At 38.1% G+C, this 23,396-nt stretch overlaps 2 protein-coding genes across 9 annotated transcripts in view; one reads left to right on the top strand and one right to left on the bottom strand.

Moving 5' to 3' along the window:
• FCHO2 (FCH and mu domain containing endocytic adaptor 2) overlaps positions 1-3,441 on the top strand; it is a 112,591-nt gene extending 109,150 nt beyond the window's left edge. For 2 of the 4 annotated variants that reach the window (XM_082457157.1, XM_082457159.1), the window contains 2 exons: positions 605-769; positions 1,086-3,441. In XM_082457157.1, the coding sequence (XP_082313283.1) occupies positions 605-769; positions 1,086-1,108 (188 nt within the window). In that variant the 3' untranslated portion in view covers positions 1,109-3,441. Of the gene's footprint in view, positions 1-604; positions 770-1,065 lie in introns of all 4 variants that reach the window. The other 2 variants (XM_082457158.1, XM_082457160.1) reach the window with 2 other exon arrangements.
• Positions 1-23,396, bottom strand: part of LOC309658579 (uncharacterized protein) — a 98,915-nt gene that overhangs the window by 24,242 nt on the left and 51,277 nt on the right. For all 5 annotated transcript variants that reach the window (XR_014262273.1, XR_014262274.1, XR_014262275.1 and 2 more), the window contains one exon: positions 17,102-17,261. Coding sequence is in view for 1 of the 5 variants with exons in the window: in XM_082457427.1 (XP_082313553.1) it covers positions 17,102-17,261 (160 nt within the window). In the remaining 4 variants the exon portion in view is untranslated. The remainder of the gene's footprint in view (positions 1-17,101; positions 17,262-23,396) is intronic.

The following is a 23,396-nucleotide window of genomic DNA, read 5'->3' as shown; positions in this document are numbered from 1 at the left end:
ACAAGAGGGAGGGGATATGGGGATATATGTATATGTATAGCTGATTCACTTTGTTGTAAAGCAGAAACTAACACACCATTGTAAAGCAATTATACTCCAATAAAGATGTTAAAAAAAAAAATATATATATATATATATATATATGGGGGGGGGAAAAAAGAAGGGTGAATACAGAATAGTAATGTTGATACAGCTCTTCCCAATCTTAGCTGTCTTAGCTTCTTTACCTCTCCTGCCCATGATAGGGTACTCAGCAGTCCTTTCCTTTTGACTTTATTCCCACTCATCCCTTCTAGGGCTTTCTTCTGAGCTGCCCTCAGACTTATCTTTTGACTCATTTCAACATGCATATAGCATAGGAATCTCAGTAGTAAATACCTCTGAAGATTATTATTAAGTCAAAGAGAAGCATGGATGAAGATTACTTAACGAAAATTCAGATTCACTGAATAAAGTCTGATTTGGAAACAGGACATTGATTTGTTTGCTGTACACATTTCACGAATTTGGCATAGGACAAACACAGTTCAGCTTACTTGCTCATTTGCCTTTTTTGGTGTGAAATATATTATCCTGTGTAAGTTCTTTGTTCTTTTCCTTGTAGGTTCTGGGTCCCTCAGAGCAAAATTTGATCTTTCAGAAGGACCCAGTAAACCCACAACACTTGCAGTGCAATTCCTCAGCGAGGGAAGTACCCTCTCAGGAGTAGATATTGAACTTGTAGGCACTGGCTATAGGCTTTCCTTAGTAAAGAAGCGGTTTGCCACTGGTAAGTTGGGAGATTTCAAGCTTTATAATGTACATGGGAAACATTTGTATTCTAACATTTACTAAACGACTGTCAAGTAGTTTATAGTCTAAAGGCATGGAAATTTTTTCTTTGACCTTTGGTACCAAGGTGCCAGATAGAGACACACCTGGGAGAGAGAGTACTCATGGTCAGTATAGCTGAACACCTGTGATCTGATTCTAATGTATTGTAAACAGCAGATGGGAACTGGGGTTTGTATCTGTAACCAGTGAAAATATTCTCCTTCGAGTTCATTTGAAATTATAATTGCAAAGGTCTGCTTGGTGTTTTTCAGGACGATACTTGGCAGATTGTTGATGGACCTGGGAAAGTGGTTGGCTCAAGGGAGTAGTACAAACCTGCCATTCTGCATTATCTGTTCTTTCCAAACACTATTCTAACTTGTATTATGTCTTTAAGAGCTGACTACAAACATTAAATTGCACTTTTGAAGTGAGTCATCGAAAGAAATAGCACTGAAATGATTTTCAACGCTGTAAATGATCAACTGCAATATTCAGGAAACACATTTATTCAGATTCTCAGTAAAATGAAGTTTTTATAGGCTGAAATTTTAAATTATCTTCAGTGTCTGTGGTTATAGTGTAATATCAGGCCTGAAATTTCAGGAGAGCAAGCACAAAATAATTTAGCTTTCCATAAGTTTTTAGAGTCAGAGATAATTTTGAAATTTTATAAGTTTTGATATTGAATGGATACAGACAGAATGTGAATTCTAAGTTTTGGATAATGTTCATTTATAACACTCAATCAAATTGAGTTTTGTGCCATAAAGTAATCAGACCAGAGTCCAAGGTGTTTGCAAAATCTATAATTTGATTCTCATATAAACATATTAATAAAGTGTAAATGGTGTTTTATATGATTTTTTTTTAATCCTCAAGTGCAATGTGTTTTAAAATAAGCTTGCAAAAGACAGCAGAGAAATTTACTTCTGCAGTTAACTTTATAGAAGTTGTGATTGTTTTGATGAATTAATGCTGTAGATTTAATTTATTTTTATATGGATTGCATAATGTGTGCCTTGTAAAACAATAACAAAACCCAGAAATGTGCCTATCTAGTTTGTGTTCATTAATGTGCCTCACTTTTTCCTAACAGTCTGGATCTTCTATTCAGAATCTTAGAGTAGTCAAGGATTTTTACAAGATAATTGCAATTTTCATAAATACCTTTGGCCGCAATTGGGAAGGGAGTTCAGAATAACTAAAGGACAATTTATACTTAAGAACCCTGGCTCGCTTCTTTAGTGATACACTGTAGCCACTAGAGAAATAACTAATGGCATATGTTTACAGGGGAAAAAATTACCTTCAGATATTCCACCTTAACCTCATCAGAAAGTTCTGCAAAACTGTAATGATAAATTGGTAACTGGTATTTTAACTCTCAATTTAACATTTCCCTTCACTCTATTATTGGAAATCTGTACATTTATTTCCTGAATGTGTTGTGAGCATGAATTTTGTAGTAGTTTGTGAGGAACACACTTTAGAAAAGATTAGTTTTGGCATTTTCAACAATTGGAAAAATTACCAATTTGTATGTTCTTGTTCTTAATTGCCACCTGCTAAAAATAGGGAAATTATTTGAAATGATGGATTGGGTTAAGCATTTCTTAATATTACTAATATTAAATAGTAAATATCCTAACTTTATAGCAAATCCTGATTAATTGAAGGAATTAAATATTTTGGACACAGTTTCATAATTTACAAATGGGAAATTTATTTGTAAGTACCAGTGTCCTGCATTTTGCATAGAAGTAATAAAATGTGTTATATGTGATAATTTATATAAAACCACTAATTGTTCTGTTAAGCTTTCCAGAAAATAAAACCCCTCCTACTAGACATCTTGCTATATTAAATACAGCAGAAAATCTACTCATTAGTAATATATATAACACAATATGTGCTTAATATATCCATGTTAGCCCAATTCTAAATTTAGATTTGACTAAAGCAATACATAAGAGAATTCACTAAAATTTTCATCTTTACTAAATAGTGGACAAAATTAGAATTTCTAACTTATATTGTACTCTATTAAATGCCAATTACAGTCCCTTACTGGAATCTTAACTGTAACTGCTTTGCAGTCAAACTGCTTTTATTGGGCAGTTAATATTTTATTGTTGGAATTCAGACACCATTATACTCACCATGTCTGTTTTTAATCAAGTATTACCTTACAATGTACAAACTAGTGAAATGGTTAAACTTCTGCACTTTCCTAATTACCACAGTCTTCATACCAAGTGCTGATACATAAATTTGTATTGGGTGCAGGTTACAATTTTGAAGCCATATGAGTTTATATTGATTTTTTCATTTAAAAATCCACTAATGGTGTAAAAAAGACCAATAGATTTTCAATCGGAAATGTATTTAGCAAGCTGGTTCTTGCTTATGTATAGTGATAAACTTTGTAGCTGCCTCTTTAACCAAGAACTTGTAAACACAGAACTCTAACAAATGTGAGTTTTTAAGAATTGTTATTTACTACTTTGAGTTGTAATTAGAACAATGCAAATCTTACAAAATTTTGTAAATATTTTTGATTTTTTCATAAAAATGTAAATTTTACATAAAAGTTGTGCTCTTAATAAACATGTAATATATAATTTATCAGTTGGTTTGTGTGTTTTTGTACTCTTGTTTATAGTAATAATAGCTACATCATAGACTTTAGGACAAGGCAAGCTAGGTAAGCAATGGATAATTGGTGTTGAACTTTGTATCACCATTTAGACAGGCATATAGATTGGTCTGTTATTTAGTTTTAACTGATCGTATAGGAAAACTTCATTTGGACTATAACCCAGAAGTATAGAAATTGTTTAATAGGGATTATTTTTATTTGTTTCTAAATATACTTAAATTGATGTTAAACTTTAGCAGAGACTTTCCTCCTGACAAGTTGCTTAGGAACACAGCGTTATACAGTTTTAAAACCATACTCTTTCAAGGAGGTAATCAGGAACATCAAGCCTCTCAAAAACCAGTGGATTTAGAAAGGAGCAAAAAAAAGGAATTGGAAAAAACATTTCATCCTAAATATTGAAAATTTTGCTAAATCTGTGTCATGAAAAGGAGCAGTTTAGTTAATCTAGGTCAGGTTGGGGAACCTACGTACCAAACAGGTAGCACTCTTACCACTCGTACCATAGGCTCATCTTTTTTCTTCATTATTCTCTGTTTCCACTTCCCCTGCTCCCACCTGTTCAGAGTGAGTGATGCTAGCTGCTGTGATAAATAAGATCCCGGGAACTTAACACTGTAAACTAGTATGTCGCTCATGTCACGGTTCTAAGGAGGTTGGAGGAGGAGCTCTGCTCCATACAGTAATTCAAGGACACAGGCTCCCTCCATTTTTGTGACTCTGCTCAAAATCTCCATTTGGCTGGTGGATGGGGAAGGAAGGAAACTGGGAGTTTATGGGCCAGGCGCAGAGCTGGTCATGACCTGTGTTCACATTCCTCTAGCCAGAACTTGATCTGTGCTTCCAACTAACTAACTGCAAGGAAAGATGGGAAATACATAGTGTGGTTGTGTGCCTAGGAGGAAAAGAAAGCATATTTTGACAAACACAGTAATCCTCTGGCACGCATCCTGCCCTTTCTCCATTTGGTCATCTTTCGTTATTCCTTCTCCTAAATGTGCGTTTAATGGTGTCTGTGGCTTTCAGTACTAAAGGTTCATTCCATCATCTCTTGCTATATGTACGTATTTTACCCCTATTTTAAAATATATCCGATTATTTCCATATTTCCTCTAATCATGATATTTATGATTATTTATGATAACTCAGAAACCACTGCTTATCTTTAGCATGCAGTGTTTCATCTGTCAGTAATTTTTTAACTGCAGGTGACAGAAAACAAAACTAAGAATGGTTTAAACGGATAAAGACAAGTTTTTTTCCACATCACGAAGTCTGCAAGTTTATCTGTTGCTGGTATTGGACAGAACAAGTGATTCTTTTGGCTTTTTCCTTATGGTTGCAATATGGCTGCCACAGCTTCCAACTACATATTTACATCCAGAGCTGGGAGGGGGGCAGTTCCAGGTGTATCTGTCCTTTTTGTCAGGAGATTTAAAGCTTTTCCAGCCCATTTCTGCTTACTTCCTATTGGCCAGAATTGTGTAAGAGGCGTAGAAAGCAAGTAGCCTTTATTTTTAAGTGAGTAAAGGCGAGGGGGCTGGGAATGGCCGAAGGTGAACTGGCCAGCAGGTCAGCCACCAGATTTCTGACTAGTACAGGCGTATTTCCTTATAGCATACTTCCAATTAAATCTCTGCACTTAGCCCAATCAATTTATTTGACAATTTTAACCCAGCAATGAGCAGGGTGAACTTGAGAAAGTATTCTAAGTCTTCTCTATCTTTAGAAGAGTGAATCAGTGTAACTTTCCTAGAGAGCAGTTTGAATTCAAAACCTTTAAAAACCTTATTTATCATTTAAACTAGTAATTCATCACTGTTGGGAATTTGTCATAAGAAAATAGTGAGACAAGAAAGCGAAGATGTGTTTATTATATGAAAAAAATTGGAAGGATTAAATGAGTTGATAGCTCCCATATAGTGATATACTATGTAGGTATTTAAAATAATCATGAACAAACAACAAGGTCCTACTGTACAGCACAGGGAATACCTGTAATAAACCATAATGGAAAATAATATGAAAATATGTGTATATATGTATAACTGAATCACTTTGCTCTACACGAGAAACCAACACAACATTGTAAGTCAACTTCAATTAATTAACTAAAATAATCATGAAGGTTTATAGTCATTGATACGGAATATTGCCATGACATTGTTAGATGGTAAAAGGTAATTCTTTTTTGTTTTAAAGTGCATACACCTAAAGCAAAAACCTTTGTAAAAAATATGCACCAAGTTGTAATTTCTGGGTGATGGGATTTTTACTTTCCACAGGATGTTTAATGTCCAAATTTCACTTTATTTTTTATAATGGGTAGGTATTACATTTACAATAAAAACTTTCTATTTTGAAAAATAGTTTTAGAAATAGAGTGCAAGATGAACTTTATGTTGATGTAAATAATGTACAAGGATCTCTTTACATGAGGGTCTTCCCATTTTGATCACTGCCTTAGCCTTCCACTTGGTTCTACCAATATAACTACTTTGTTTTCTATTGCTTATTAATGTATGGAAGTAGATTTCTGCTCTACTTTTTTCCTTTTTTTTTTTTTGGTCTCAAAGCTCAATGCCCTGATTTCTTTTGCCCAAGTGAATACAGTATCAATTCTTTTTTCTGCCCAAATTAATCTCTTTTAAAAAGTATGATCCAGAAAAGGGACAGAGGAAATGTGTACATATGATGTGGTTGAGGCTGTCTTCAGGGTAGCTTTTGGCAAAATTAAGAGCCTTTTAAATTTCAGAAACTTGGATGTTACCACCTCAATATCATCCCAATAAATAAGGTGGCATATAAGCTCTAGTATTTTCTATCCTAATTCTAGCAATTATCTCAGTAGTTCATATATCAAAGCATAGTATTCTGACCCCTCAGCCAATGCTTCTTCTGACTACTAGTAGCAGACCTACTAACATTAGCATGAGTTGGAGGACAACCATTTAAACACCCATTTATCATTGGCCAACTAGCATCAATCTTTTATTTTCTTATTCTTTACTTACACTACTCACAACCTTAACTGGAAATAATCTTCTAAAATGAAGAGTGTTTGTAGTTTATCACTCTGGTCTTATAAACCAGAAAAGGAGAAAAACCTCCCTACAACATCAAGGAAGAAGCTCCAACTCCGCCATCAGAAATTCTACCTAAACTATTCCCTGAAAGTTGCGCATAAACAGTAAGATATTATTTTTACATGCTATGTCAGTATTAAAAACAAATTCTAGAGGATCCCATTGCTGTGTACTTTGTATATTAAATGACCTGCCCCATTACAATGTATTACTACATACATACTTGACTGTATGATACATTGTATATATAATCATACACTGTTTACTCCATGTGTATGAGTACAAACTATGAATATTATATGATTACATAGAACAAAATATTGTACACATTCCATTAAGTCACATCAACTCTAATCACCATACTTATCACAACCAAAGACTTTCCTTAATCCCAAGCTTTGAGAAATAGGCAGCTCATCCCACAAACATGCCCCTTTTCTTGCTCTGGGCCCATAACATGGGGGTTTCTAGAACTGAACTGTATGTGGCATCTGGTTCTTGCTTCAGGACCATCTCACCTAAAATCTCTCAAACTTTCCTCTTAAATAAAAGACATCCTGATGGACTAATGACTAATCAGCCCATGTGCACACATAACTATGGTGTCATACATTTGATATTTTTTAATTTGGGGGCATGCTGTGACCCAGCTATGGCCATCTGAGGCCTTAACACAGTCAGTCAACATCTAGCTGAGCCTATACTGAATATTATTTTACGGCATCAACAACCATAAGGTATTAGTGCTTAAAATACATAAGAAAATTGATAAACACGTGTACATTCACATGTCCAAATAAAAATTAGCAAACTCCCCTTAGCCCCTGTAGACCTCAAAGTGTATATATTTAAGACCAATCTTGACATTTCCAAAACAAGATTAAAATATAACAGTACACAAAAGCCTACTTTCCCTCATTCTATAAGAAATATCTAAATCACAAATTAAGATATATTTTAGCCAAGATTTTTAACAAAATGAAAATTTCAAACACCAAAAATTCTGACTTTAAACCTATGGACTAGAAAAACTTACTCCCTCTCCAGTAGTTTAAAATACTTCTACTAAACACTAGCATGCTACTTAAAATTCACAAAATTTTGATGGACAGGGATCCCCTTATATCTAGCTTGTTACTATAACTTAATTAATAAAGCAAGGCACTAAAAATGCCTAGATGAGTTTACTAAGTCCATAAACACATGGGTTTGGTCCCAGTCTTTCTATTAATTCTTAATAAAATTACACATGCAAGTATTCCACATCCAAGTGAGAAAGCCCTCTGGATCACCAGTGATTAAAAGGAGCAGGCATCAGGCACATTAACAAGTAGCTCATGACGCCTAGATTAACCACGCCCCGCAGGAAACAGCAGTGATAAAAATTAAGCCAGAAACAAAAGTTTGACTAATTTATACTAACTCACTAGAGTTGGGAAATTTCATGCCAGCCACCAAGGTCATATGCTTAACTCAAATTAATAAAATTTTCAGTATAAAGTATGTTAAAGATATTCTTATAATAAAGTTAAATTTTAATTAGGCTGTAAAAAGCTGCAGCTAAAATAAACTACAAAAATGACTTTAATACTCCTGATTACACGATAGCTAAGACTCATACTGGGATCCAATACTCCATTATGCTTAGCCCTAAACCCAAACAATTAGAACAAAATTATATGCCAGAGTACTACTTGCAATAGCGTAAAACTCAAAGGACTTGGTGGTGTTTTTTATCCCTCTAGAGGAGCCTTTTCTATAATCTATCGATATAAATCCTGATAAACCTCACCATTCCTTGCTAATACAGACTATCGCCATCTTCAGCAAACCCTAAAAAGGAGGCATAGTAAGCACAAACAACATAAAACTATTAGTTCAAGGTGTAGGCAGCCTATGGGGTAGAAAGAAATGGGCTACATTTTCTACTTTAAGAATGTTAGATTTTACACAAAATTATAAAATTAAAAACTAAAGGAGGATTTAGCAGTAAATTTAAAAATAGGCTTAATTGAGTTAGGCCATGAAGCATGCACACATAGATGGTCACGCTCCTCAAATACCGAAACCTATGTATACAACTTATTTATAACTATTTAACATCTAAGAGGAGACAGGTCAGTCAGAGGTAAGCATACTGGAAAGTGCTTGGACAGATCTAAGTGTAGCTTAAAATCATGTAGTTTACACCCACTAGATTTTCATCTTAAATGACCACTTTGAACCAAAACTAGCCCAAACTAATCAAGCTCAATTATAGTATATAAGTTAAACATTTATTTACAAACAAAAGTATAGGCGATAGAGACTTTAACTAGTGCTATAGACAGAGTACCATAAGGGAATGGTGAAAGAAGTATTTAAATTATTAAATAGCAAAGTTTACGCCTTTTACTTTTTGCATAGTGATTTAACTAGAACAATTTAAGGAAAAGACGTCAAATGCCCCGAAGTAAGATGAAACCTATGAACAGTTTTTAAAGAACAAACTCATCTATGTAGCAGAATTATGAGATTTGTAGACAGGGGCGAACAGCCTAATGAGCCTGGTGATAGTTGGTTATCCAGTACAGAATGTTGGTTCAACTTTAAGTTTACCTAAGAAACAATTCTAACATAAATTTAAATATTAATCTAAATAGGTAGAGCCCTTTACATACAGGATACAGACTTCCTTAGAAGGAAGTTATATTAATAATATTGTTATCAATATTATTAATATCATAGTTATTGTCATATTAATAATATCATAGTTGGCCTAAAAGCAGCCACCAAATAAGAAAGCATTCAAGTCCAACAGTTTACTTATCTTAATTCCAGTAATAAAAACGAACTCCTAACGTAATACTGGATCAATCTATCAACAGAAGCAATACTGTTAATATGAATAACAAGAATTATTTCTCCTCACATAAGATTATATCAGAATGGATAATCACTGATAGTTAAATATAAATTTAACCTAATAATTATTTATTAAATCAGTTGTTAACCCAACACAGGTATGCGCTTAAGGAAACATTTTAAAAAGTAAAAGGAGGGCTTCCCTGGTGGCACAGTGGTTGAGAATCTGCCTGCTAATGCAGGGACACGGGTTCGAGCCCTGGTCTGGGAAGATCCCACATGCCGCGGAGCAACTGGGCCCGTGAGCCACAACTACTGAGCCTGCGCGTCTGGAGCCTGTGCTCCGCAACAAGAGAGGCCGCGATGGTGAGAGGCCTGCGCACCGCGATGAAGAGTGGCCCCCGCTTGCCACAACTAGAGAAAGCCCTCGCACAGAAACGAAGACCCAACACAGCCAAAAATTAAAAAAATAAAATTAAAAGTAATCAAAAAGAGAGAGTTAATAAAAAAGGATAATTTGAGTTCATTTAAAAAAAAAAAAAAAAGTAAAAGGAACTCGCAAACACAAACCTTGCCTGTTTACCAAAACTATCACCTCTAGCATTTCTAGTATTAGAGGCACTGACTGCTCTGTGACAAATGTTTAATAGCCACTATGGTATCCAGACCACGCAAAGGTAACTTAATCATTTGTTCTTTAAATATGGACTTGAATGAACGGCCACACGAGGGTTTTACTGTCTTACTTTTTTTTTCTTTTTTATTGAAGTATAGTTGATTTATGATATTGTGCCAATCTTTGCTGTAGAACAAAGGGACTCAGTTTTTCACATATATACATTTTTTAAAATATTCTTTTCCATTATGGTTTATCCCAGGAGATTGGAGATATTTCCCTGTGCTATACAGTAGGACCTTGTTGTTTATCCATTCAAACAGAAATGAAAAGAAAGCGGGAGTTGCAATGTATTTTACTTTTTAATTAGAGAAATTGACTTTCCTGTGAAGAAGCGTGATGACAGAATAAGACGATAAGATGCTATGGAGCTCTAATTTAGTCCAAAACCCCCTCCCCCAAAATTAATGAAATCAAGGGATAACAAAACTTTAAATGGACTAAAATTTTGGTTGGGGTGACCTCGGAGAGTAAAACAAGTGATTAAAACCTAGACCAACTAATCAAAATATTTTATCATTTATTGATCCAAAAGCTTCATTAATGGAACGAGTTACCCTAGGGATAACAGCATAATCCTATTCTGGAGTTCATATCAACAGTAGGGTTTACAACCTCATTAAATCGGGACATCCCAATGGTGTAACCACTATTAATGGGTCATTTGTTCAATGATTAAAGTCCTACGTGATCTGAGTTCAGACCGAAGTAACCCAGATCAATTGCTATATATTTCATATTTCTCCCAGTATGAAAGGACAAGAGAAATCAGGCCTACTTTACAAAACTAATGGATGACATAATCTTAATCTTAATTAATTTACACCAGCCCTGCCCAAGAACAGGGTTTGTTAGGTGGCAGAGCCTGGTAATTGCATAAAACTTAAACCTTTATAACCAGAGATTTAACTTCTCTCCTTAACAATTTGGTTATAATCAACATTCTTTTATTAATCATCCCCATTCTACTTGCTACAGCATTCCTTATCCTAATCCAGTGAAAAGTACTGGGCTATATACAACTCTATGAAGGACCAAACATTGTTGGATGTGATGGCCTGCTCCAACCCATTGCCAGTGCTGGCCAGCTAGTCATTAAAGAACCATTAACATCATCAATATCTATATTATTGCATCAGTCCTAGCCTCTACATTGGCCCTAACAATATGAATTCCTTTACCCACGCCATATCCATCAATCAATAGAAACCTAGGCATACTATTTATATTAGCTGTATTATAGTCTCTCGTCAGGTTGAACCTCCAATTCAAACTATGCAGTAATTGGGACCCTATGAGCAATAGTGCAAACAATTTCATATGAAGTAACACTAGCAATCATTCTATCATCAGTTATATTAATTAATGGATCATTTACCCTCTCAACGTTAATCACTACTCAACAATACTTATGTCTAATTTTTCCCTCTTGGCCACTGACCATGATATGATTTCTCTCAATCCTAGCAGAAACCAACCAAGCTCCATTCGACCTAACAGAAAGAGAATCAGAACTTGTCTCTGGCTTCAATGTTGAGTATGCAGCAGGCCCATTTGCCCTATTCTTCCTAGCAGAATATGCCAACATTATTATAATAAATATTTTTTACAACAATTCTGTTCCTATGTACCAGAACTATACTCGATTTTATTATCAAAATCATCTTCCTATCCTTTTTTCCCTATGAATACAAGCATCCTATCCACGATTCCAATAGGACCAACTTATACATCTTCTATGAAAAACTTCCTGCTACTAACACTAGCTCTTTGAATATGAAATATATCATTACTGAGCATTATATCAAGCATCCCACTGAACATAATATGTCTGACAAAACAGTTACTTTGATGGAGTAAATTATAGAGGTTTAAATCCTCTTATTTCTAGTATTAAGGAATTGCACCTACTCTTAAGAATTCAAAATTTTCCATGCTACCATATTACACCATATTCTATAGTAAGGTCAGTTAAGTAAGCTATCAGGCCCATACCCTGAAAATGTTGGTTTATATCCTTCCCATACTAATAAATCCCCTATTTTTATTATCATTCCACTATCATTTCAGGAACTACAGTTATTATGATAAACTCACATGGATTAATAATCTGAATTAGCTTTGAAATAAACATATTAGCTATTATTCTAGTTTTAATTAAAAAATTCAACCCACGAGTCAAAGAAGCATCCACTAAATATTTTTTGACACAAGCCATCACATCTATACTTGTTAATCTAATATATTCTGGCCAATGAACAATTATAAAAGTGTTTAATCACAACAGCCCTTGTCATAAAACTTGGACTTTTCCCCATTCCACTTATGAATGCCCAAAGCTCCACTAATATCTGTCCTAATTTTATTAACATTACAGAAACTTGTACCACTATCAATTTTATATTGAGTTTCATCATCCATTAATCTAAACATGTTACTAATTGGAGCTATATTTTTTTAATCAATCATAGTAGGCGGATGAAGACGTCTTAACCAAACCCCACTACAAAAAATCAGCCTACTCATCAATTGGTTACATAGGTTGAATAACAGCTGTTACAGTTTATAACTATAATAATCCTATACTTATATCATAATAACACTCCTTACATTATTTATATATAATTCATCCACCACAATGCTATCCCTCTCCTAATTTATTAAACACCCTTAATTGCTATAATTATTCTCACTATTATATTATCATTAGGAGGCCTCCCACCACTTTCAGGGATTTTACCTAAATGAATTACTCAAGAAATAACAAAAAATAATATTTTACCAACATTAACAGCTATAGCACTACTCAATCTATATATGATTAATCTGCTCTACATCACTAACCACAACCCCGTCAATAAATAACATGAAATAAAATGACAATACGAAAACATGAAATGAATAATACTTTTACCACCACTAATCATAATATCAACAGTGTTTCTTCCCTTATCATCAATATTATCAGTACTGGATTAGGAATTTAGGTTAGCACAGACCAAGAGCCTTCAAAGTCCTAAGCAAGTATTATTTACTGAATTCCTGAAAATAAGGATTGCAAGACTTTATCTTACATCAACTGGATGCAAATCACACTCTTTTATTAAACTAGATTCTTACTAGATTTGATGGGCTTTCAATCCCACAGAATTTTATTTAACAGCTAAATACTCTAGTCAGTTGGTTTCAATCTACTCTCTCCATTCAGGGGAGAAATAGGGGAGAAGCCAGGCAGAATTAAAGCTGCTTCTTTGAATTTGCAATTCAATATGTCATTCACCACAGGGCTTGGCAAAAAGAGGGCTAAACCTGTCTTTAGATTTACAGTCTAACGCTTGCTCAGCCATTTCACTATGTTCATAAACTGCTGATTATTCTCAACAAACCACAAAGTTATAGTCACTGAGCATCTGTTTTTTGGTGCCTGTGCCAGAATAGAAGTACTGTCTTAAGCCTTTTAATCGTGCCAAACCAGGCCTGGAGCTTTACTAGGAGATGATCAAATCTACAATGTAGCTGTACCACCCATGCATCTGCAATAATTTCATAGTTATACCTAATTTCATAGTTATACATAATTTCATAGTTATACCTACTATAATTGGAGGATTCAGAAACTGACTAGTTCCACTAATAACTGGAGCACCTGATATAGCACTTCTCCCAATAAATAAGTTTTTTACATCTTCCACCACCATTTTTAGAACAGGCTAACAGGCTGAACAGTATATCTATGTTTAGCTGGCAATCTAGCCTACATGGGAGCTTCTGTTGACCTAACCATTTTTTCCCCTACATGTAGCAGGTGTATACTCAATTCTAGGTGCTATTAGTTTTATTACCACAATTATTAGTATAAAAACTCCAGCTATATCTCATTACCAAACACCACTGTTTGTTTGATCCATCCTACTTCTGGCCATACTATTACTCTTGTCATCCCCAGTTCTAGCAGCCAGAATCACTTTATTGTTAATAACCACAATCTATTAATCTTTCTTTGATCCTGAAGGTGGAGGTGATCCGATTTTATATCAACATTTATTCTGATTTCTTTGGCCACCCAGATTTTTACATCCTTCTTTTACCTGGCTTCAGGATAATATCATATACCATCAAATATTATTTGGGAAAAAAAAGAACCTTTGGGGTATATAGGAATAGTCTGAGCCATAATGTCTTCCCAGGCTTTCTCATATGAGCTCAACACATGTTCAGAGTAGGAATAGATGTTGATATGAGCATGTATTACATCAGCTACTCTAATTACTGCCATCCCCATAGGAGTAAAAGTATTTAGTCGATTAGCAACTAGTGGAGGTGATAATAAAATGATCACCAGCCATATTATGAGCCTTAGGTTTTATTTTCTTATTTACAGTAGGAGGTTTAACGGAAATTGTCCTAGCTAATTCATCCTTAGACAGTGTTTTTCATGATACATGCTATGCAGCAGGACACTTTCACTACATCTTATCAATAGAAGCAGTATTCACCATTATAAGAGGCTTTGTCCACTGATTTTCATTATTTTTAAGCTATAGACTCAACTCAACCTGAGCAAAGCTTCATTTTACAATTAAATTTGTAAGCATTAATATAAATCTCTTTCCACAACATTTTCTTGGCCTTTCAGGACTACCACGATGTTACTCTGAATATACAGATGCGTACACAACATGAAGTACCATCTCATCCATAGGTTCATTTCATTAACAGCAGTAATACCAGTAATTTTTATAATACGACAAGCTTTCGCATCTAAACAAGAAGTATCAGTAGCGGAGTTAACAACTTCCAATCTTAAATGATTGCATGGATATTTCCCCCACCATATCATACATTTGAAGAACCTACTTACATAAACTTAAGAAAGGAAGGAATCGAAACTTCTCCAACTGGTTTCAAGCCAACTTCATAACCATTGTGTCTTTCTCAATAAGTGAGACATTAGTAAAAATTACATAACTTTGTCAAATTAAATTACGGGTTCAAACCTTTTACATCTCTATGCCATATCCATTCCAACTAAGCTTGCAAGATGCAACATTGTCTGTTATAGAAGAACTTTTACATTTTCATGATTATACACTTATAATTGCTTTCCCAGTTAGTTCTTTGGTTATTTACATCATTTCATCACTACTAACAACTAAACTAACTCACACAAGTAAAATAGATGCACAAGAGGTAGAAACAGTTTGAACTATTCTAGCTGCTATTATTCTAATTTTAAGTGCTCTACCATCGTTACAAATTCTTTATATAATCGTTGAAATTAATAATCCTTTCCTAACTGAAAAAACTTTAGGTGACCAATGATAATGAAGCTGTGAATACACAAAATATGAAGTTCTAAATTTTGATTCCTACATAATTCCTACAACGGATCTAAAACCAGGAGAACTACAACTACTACAAATATATAATGGAGCAGTCTCACCTACAGAAATAACAGTCCAAATACTAATTTCACCCGAAAACATCCTACACTCATGAGCTATTTCCTCCGTAGGCCTCAAGACAGATGCTATTGCAGGGCACCTTAAACAACCCTAATTCTACATGACCAGGCTCATACTGTGGACAACATTCAGAAATTTGGGGGTTATGTCATAACCTCATGCCTATTGACCTCGAATTAATCCCACTAAAATATTTCAGAAATGATCGACATCAAATTATAAAATCATTAAGAAGCGAAATAGCATAAACCTTTTAAGTTAAAGACTGAGAATTTTAACCTTCCCTTAAGGATATTCCACAACTAGATACATTAACATGATTCATCACTATTATAATTATAGTACTATTTATTATATTTCAGTTAAAACTTTCAAAACATTCTTATTTTTCAACTCAGAATTGAAAACAAAACATCAAAACATTACACCCCTTGAGAAACAAAATGAACAAAGATTTATTCACCTCTTTCACTACCCAAACAATAACAGGATTACCTATTGTTATTCCAATAGTTTCCCAAGTGTTTTATTTCCCATACCTCACCAACTAATTAATAACCGCATAATTTCTATCCAACAATGACGAATTCAACTTACATCAAAACAAATAATGGCCATCTGAAGCAGCACAACTTTCGCCATCGAGGCAGCTCTGCCACTGGGAAAAAAGCGCCGGGACCCTTCCAAATGAGGGTTCTTGTAAGCGCAGGGCTCCTCTAAGTGGGCAGGGCCTGGGATTCACTACATGATAAGCATGAGTTTGGTGGGTCACTCTGCATTATCATGCAAGTAAAGGTGATCCCTAATACATCACTTATCAATATTTTATTTATTGGCTCAAAAAATCTACTAAGCCTTCTACCACATTCATTTACACCTGCTACACAGCTCTCAATAAATCTAGGAATCCCCATTCCCTTATAAGCAGGAACAGTAATTACTGGCTTCCGCCACAAAACAGAAGCATCTTTATAGCCCATTTCCTGCCCCAAGGGACAACCATCCCACTCAGTCCTGTGTTAGTAACTATCTAAACCATTAGGCTGTTTATTCAACCAACAGCCTTAGCTGTATACCTAACAGCCAGCACTACTGCTGGCCACCTATTAATTCATTTAATTGGAAGAGCAAGACGTAATGTGTTAGCCCTACTACGGCTTTATCACATTTATTATTTTGATCTTGTTTACTTTTCTTGAATTCTCAATAGCTTTAATTCAAGTTTATGTATTTAACTACTAGGAAGCCTTTACTTGCATGATAATACTTAATGACCCACCAAACTCATGCATATCGTATAGTAAACTCCAGTCCCTGCAATTTCCAGGAGCCCCGCACTTAAAGGAACCCTCAGTTGGAAGAGTCCTGGAGCTTTTTCCCCAGTACAGAGCTGCCTTGATGGCAAAAGTTGAGTTGTTTCCTGCCACCACCCCCCTTTCAAAGGACTTGACCCCATTCCCAGAGCCCCCTTTTCCTGAGGGACCCGTCAAGTCACCTCTTTCCCTCAGGACTTTGTCCTCCCTGGGCAAGGTTTCCCTCACTCTTTCTTACTCACCTCTAGCTGCCTCTTCAGTTCGTCTTCCCACTTCTCCTGGCTGGTCCTGAAATCTGTCTTCATCAACATGGAGACCTCGGGACTGTTTGTCTTTTGTTCTTTGTCATGAAAACAGCTGTGTGATCTTAGGGAAGCATTGCTTTCTCTGGGTCCCAGTTTCCTTGTGTGTAGGAAGAAAGGGCAGGTCAGATAGGATCAAGCTGTGTTCCAAAGGAGTCCAGCCCAAGATCTGTTTTACACATTGGGCCTTCCTGGTAGTCCATACTCAAGATTGAGCTTGAGTAAAGGGTTTGGGGCTGAAAAAAGACTTTCCACTCCTGAGCTCCAGGGCCCCTCCTGCCCCTCCGCCCTGTGAGGTGGCAGCAGAGTTGGGATTAGGAGTCCTCCGGAGCCTCTGCTCCTTTCTGTTCATGGTCTGCATGACTGGTGCCCTCTGTTTCTTTCCTGATACGGGTTCAAATTGTCAGCAGACAGGACTGAGGCCCAAGCCTGGCTCTACCTGGCCCACCTTTCAAAGTCTCTGGACCAGCGAGGGTTTCTCTGCTGGGTGGGCTCCTGCCACCCCTCCCACGCCAGCAAGTGCTCTTCTCTTCCACGGCCTCAGGGTAGAGGCCGACAAGGAAAGTGATCATCTCCCCGCACTTTACAGACGAGGAAAGTAAGGCACAGAAAGATTAAACCAATTCCCTGGCTCCTGCTCAGAGCCAGGATGAGACCTGGGTCTTCTGGGGCCCATCCATGTTCCTTTTATTAGCTCCAAAGAGAAACAAGTTTTACAAGTTTGGTTGATGTTCCCCAGCTGGTATCCCACCTAAGGGTTTTCACATGGGAAAAGACAATGGCTCCTAAATTGAAAAGGCCAGAAAGATCTAAGCAGTTTAAGAGACAGCTGAGGCAAGCAGGCCCCACTGGATAAGTATCTACCAGCGGGGGTGGAGAGAGAACGTCTGAAATGAAATTTATCTGTTTGCATAAAAGACACAGAAATGGCTCCTTCTGCAGGCCAGGGCCAAGAAGAGAGGTGTTTTCCACCCCATCACCTTCAGTGTGTGCTACTCCCGGCTGAGCATGAGTTTCAGCGCCCCTGAGCCCACCTCCCCCTAAACTCAAACACCTGAGAGCAGCCTCCACGAGTCCCAGAGACGTCCTCATGGAAGGGCACCTGGAGATGCCGTGAGGCCTCCGCTGCCTCATTTTTAAGTCCCTCCCAGGAAAGGGAGTCCACGGCCTCCCTCAGTGACTCCTTCCGTGGCCCTTGTTTGACCTGCCAAGTCCGCTAAGGTCCGTGCAGGAGAGAGAGGGCAGGCGGCTTTCTGTCAGGCTAGCTCTCCCTTTCCTCCGTTCATTCTTACACATCCTCCTCCCACAAGGGAGGAGAAGGACATACAAGACACATTGGTCTGGTCTTCAAGAACTCAAGTCAGGTGCAGGGGAGTGGGGTGGACAGGATTCTATACTACAGTGTGGCATCTGTCATTTCACTTTATATGGTTGTGTTATATGTCTTATGTAAACCAGCTTAAATCTTTGTTGAACTATATAGTGTGAATAAATCAGTTAAACTCTAAGTGTGTGTGTGTGTGTGTGTGTGTGTGTGTGTGTGTGTGTGTGTGTGTGTGGTGGACGGGAGGCTGGTTCCGTAGCGCCTCTCTTCCAAGTGTCATCACTGGTCTCTCATCTCATCTCATCACTGGTCTTTCTGCTGCCAGCTGCCCCCTCCACTTTCAATCTGTCTTACAAGCTATCACCTGCTAATGCACTGTTTCTAAACTTTCAATCGTTCTCCTTTGCCTATATACAATTGAGTAAAAAAATCACGTCTGGCAGGGAAGGATTTCCAAAGTATCATCCCTCTGACTTTTTCCAAGCAAATTTCTCTCACATTTCCCCTGACCTCGTGCAATTCTTTAGCCTAAACCAATCTGGTCATTGACTCCAAAGCGCTCTTCAAATCCCTGACCTTTGTCCATCACCATCTCTTGCTCCACCTGTGATGCCTGCCTCTCTCTCTCTCTCTCTCTCTCTCCCTCTCTCTCTCCCTCTCCCTCTCTCTCTCCCTCTCTCTCTCCCTCTCCCTCTCTCTCTCTCCCTCTCCCTCTCTCTCTCTCCCTCTCCCTCTCTCTCTCTCCCCCACTCCATTGCCGACATTCAAAACCCTACCCACCCAAGGAGATGCTTACTTTACAACAAATGCTGCCCTCTTCTCCCTTTCAAAACTGTCCCCAGACAGTGATGACAATGAGAAACAGAAATGCGAATTACCCCCTTGACAAAGCTAGCGGACACGTATAACTCAAAATCACAAAACATAATAAGGAGCTATCAGTGCAATTACAGCCAAACAGAGAATGAGAATATCCTGGAGAGTCCTGCCGCTGAAGTGAGGGAAGGCTAGCTCCTCCCCCATCACCTCATTAGCAGGTGAAAGCAAATATCTCAAGTGGGAAGGGTGCCTTTGGGATTGTAAGTGCAACTCCCAAATAAAATTGATCGTACGTGGTTCTCCAAAAGCAGGCGACGACCATTCGGAGGACAAAACTAAAGAACTATTTAGCAATGAGAACAAGCAAGTGCCTTGGCAGCAGGAGTTTCTCTGACCTGATTTGTCTCCAAGAATATGCGGGGAAGAAGGGTCAAATGTGGAATCACATGTACAAGCCGTATTTGCACAGAAGGCTCCATCTGAGCTCTATAGTTACAATCTTGGTTGGTTTGGGGGGAGTAAAGTATAAAAGAATGAACTCACACCCCTCACATCACGTCATAGGAGAATACTTGTTACAGTCTGGAGTGCAGGCCTGTCCTCTCTCCGTACATAACTCCTAAAAATATCTTGCCCATGAAACACTCACCTTATCCAAATGAGAGTAATGATTTAAAATGTCTATGTTGGGACTTCGCTGGTGGCACAGTGGTTAAGAATCCACCTGCCAATGCAAGGGACACGGGTTTGAGCCCTGGTCCAGGAAGATCCCACATGCCATGAAGCAACTAAGCCCGTGTGCCACAAGTACTGAGCCTGCGCTCTACAGCCCTCGAGCCACAACTACTGAGCCCACGTGCCACAACTACTGAAGCCCATGCGCCTAGAGCCTGTGCTCCACAACAAGAGAAGCCACCACAATCAGAGCTCGCGCACTGCAAGGAAGAGTAGCCCCTGCTCGCCTCAAGTAGAGAAAGCCTGCGTGCAGCAATGAAGACCCAACGCAGTCAAAAATAAATAAATTAATTTAAAAAAATAAAAATAGATAAAATGTCTCTGTAGTGATAGTTAAACAAAAAGGAGAGAGAACAAAATATTGAGAAGCATGACAGGAAAAACAAATAGCAGGTGAAGTATAGTCACCTGAAATAGGTTTCCATGAAACACATTTGAGAAACATGAAAAATGAGACCAAATATAAAATTATGAATTTAGAAATTTGACGAAGCTATGACCTCCATAAAACAAGAGCATAATGAAGACAAGCAGGAGCTCATGGTAAGGCTAAGAAAGCAGGAAATGAAAGATGAACTGTCGCAGCTAAGGAGAGCAGTGGAGGAATGCGGAAGCCCGGCAACGAGGCACCAGTAAGAAGGAATTATTATTTATGTCACAAGCCATTCATGTAAATTCATATCTAGACTCAGCCTCATGAATTCCCAGGATTCTTTTTTTTTTTTTTTTTTTTTTTTAATTTATTCATTTATTTATTTATTTATGGCTGTGTTGGGTCTTCGTTTCTGTGTGAGGGCTTTCTCTAGTTGCGGCGAGCGGGGGCCACTCTTCATCGCGGTGCGCGGGCCTCTCACTATCGTGGCCTCTCTTGTTGCGGAGCACAGGCTCCAGACGCGCAGGCTCAGCAGTTGTGGCTCACGGGCCTAGTCGCTCCGCGGCATGTGGGATCTTCCCAGACCAGGGCTCGAACCCGTGTCCCCTGCATTGGCAGGCAGATTCTCAACCACTGCGCCACCAGGGAAGCCCAATTCCCCGGATTCTTGATCTGCTCTGCTTGGGTCCAGGACTGGCTGGCCTGTCTTCTGTCTTCCATCCTCAGAGGCTTTTTATCCAGTTTCCTTAGAACCACCAGATCTGGTTGGCTGACTGCTGGCCTAGCTCCTCCTCCATTGTCAGTTTTGACACAGTGGATCTCTTGGCTCCGTTTCATTTCCATCTCATCTCGTCTCATTCTTCATGCAGCAAATATTCATTGAGCACCTACCATGGTTCTACCCTGGGAATATGGTGGGAAGAAATTCGGACACATCCCTGCTCTCACGGTGCTTATAGTCTAATAAGGCACACATATCTTTAAAACAAAACAAATACATGTAGAATTGAGTTGTGAAGGGGGCACTGGTAAAGTAAAACTTTTTTTTTTTTTTTTAAAGAGAAAAGCTGCTATTTAAGTGACCGGTGCCACTCAGTTTAAGAGGAGGAAGCACACCACACAGGACAGATATTCTTCTTTCTGGAAGAATCTGCCAAGGAGCCTCTCTCAGGTATGAACTGGAAGGCCAGAAGGCCCCCTCTGCTGGGAGAAGGTGTCCCAGGAACTTGGCTGTGTTGTAAAGTCCTCTCCACCTGATTTTTGGAGCGCAGAGCTCTGAGCGCTCCAGGAAGAGGGTGAACAAAGGACAAGTAGGCCAAGGAGACACCTTCGCCACCACCAAAGAGAGCCCTGCCTAGGGTCACCGTGAAGTCATTTTTAAAACTATGTACCCCCTTGCTCATTTAAAGTTGGCATGTAAAATTTTCATCATAAATTTAAATAGACAGGATTTCTACTTATGTCATGTTGTAAATTATTGACATTTAAACATAGAAATATACCTCATTTTTAAAGATGCCTAAGAGGATACACATATCAATGGTTTGACACTCACTGATAAATGTCTGTGACTTATTTTAAAATTCTGCAGTTAAGTGTGATACTGTGTGTGCGCTACTCAGGTTAAACTCCAACAGGTCAGCTAGGATACCAGAAAGCTAGGATCAGAAAGGCCACAGGCCAGGACGCTTCCACAAGTGTATCTGCATCCTCACCTCAATCCACACCTGGACTCAGCTAATTAGCATAAAGGTCCGAAGTGTGGTTTTATTGGTGAAAGCAGTGGCCTGTTAACCGGCACAATGAATGTTGATGATGGGCTTTTTCTTTGGGGAGTTAGAGGTATGCAGGACTGTGGGTGGCTATGGTTTTAGAGGTACCCCTTACCCTAGAGTGGACCCAGGCAAGGTCGATGTGCCCAGAGGGAAGGCACCAGAGGCTCATCCCCTGACAAGTCAGCCAGCGGCCGATGGACGAGGATGGCCGATGGCCTGACGCTTATTGAGCACAGAAAATCCTGGCTCTGGGGTGCCACCTCCAGAGGTCAGTGTCCTCCCGCTCATGGGTGGGCAGCTGCATAAGCTGCTTTGTGCCCGATTGTTAACAGTGTTTAATAAGCGTCTGTATGTCTCATAGAAGTCGATCCGAGATGTTTGAGACCTTTGCTTTCACCTGTTAGTGGGATTGTGAGGGAGTAGCTAGCCTTCGGGTACCTCAGACATCTTTGGTAGCTAAACCTGAGAAGCGTATATGATTAAGTTGGTTTAGCTTATTAGTTCACGACATGATCATAATCGCTTAGTAAAAATTATCCAGCTTTTCTTTTCTTAAATTTAATTTTAATTTTTTTTTTTTTTGGTCCCGTTGGGTCTGCATTGCTGCGTGCAGGCTTTCTCTAGTTGCGGCGAGCGGGGGCTACTCTTTGTTGCGGTGCACAGGCTTCTCATTGCGGTGGCTTCTCTTGTTGCAGAGCATGGGCTCTAGGCACACAGGCTTCAGTAGTTGCGGCACGTGGGCTCAGTAGTTGTGGCGCACAGGCTTAATTGCTCCGTGGCATGTGGGATCTTCCCGGACCAGGGATTGAACCCGTGTCCCCTGCCTTGGCAGGCGGATTCTTTAACCACTGCGCCACCAGGGAAGTCCCAGTTTTTCTTTAATAGTAATATATTTTACATGCTTTTTGTTATTGTAAACTTTTATTTCCATATACTTCCTCCCCACAGAATTTTATCCTAATGTAATATTTTTATACAAGAGCATTTCTTATTAATCACCATACTACATTTCTTTGAAATAAATATATTTTGCTTTGCAAAAATATACACCATATGTATATATTTTTCCACATCAAAAACTATTCTCATTTCAAACATTTTTTCAACCATTTAAAGTGTAAAAATCATTCTTAGTGCTGTAGGCACTTGAAAAACAGCAAATGCAGAAAGAGGCTTTCTCTGAACTCCCCTGGTCTACCTGAAGACAGA

This window comes from Balaenoptera physalus (assembly GCF_965194825.1).
Source record: "Balaenoptera physalus genome assembly, chromosome: 3".
NCBI lineage: Eukaryota > Metazoa > Chordata > Mammalia > Artiodactyla > Balaenopteridae > Balaenoptera > Balaenoptera physalus.
This window is presented reverse-complemented; position numbering and strand designations above follow the sequence as displayed.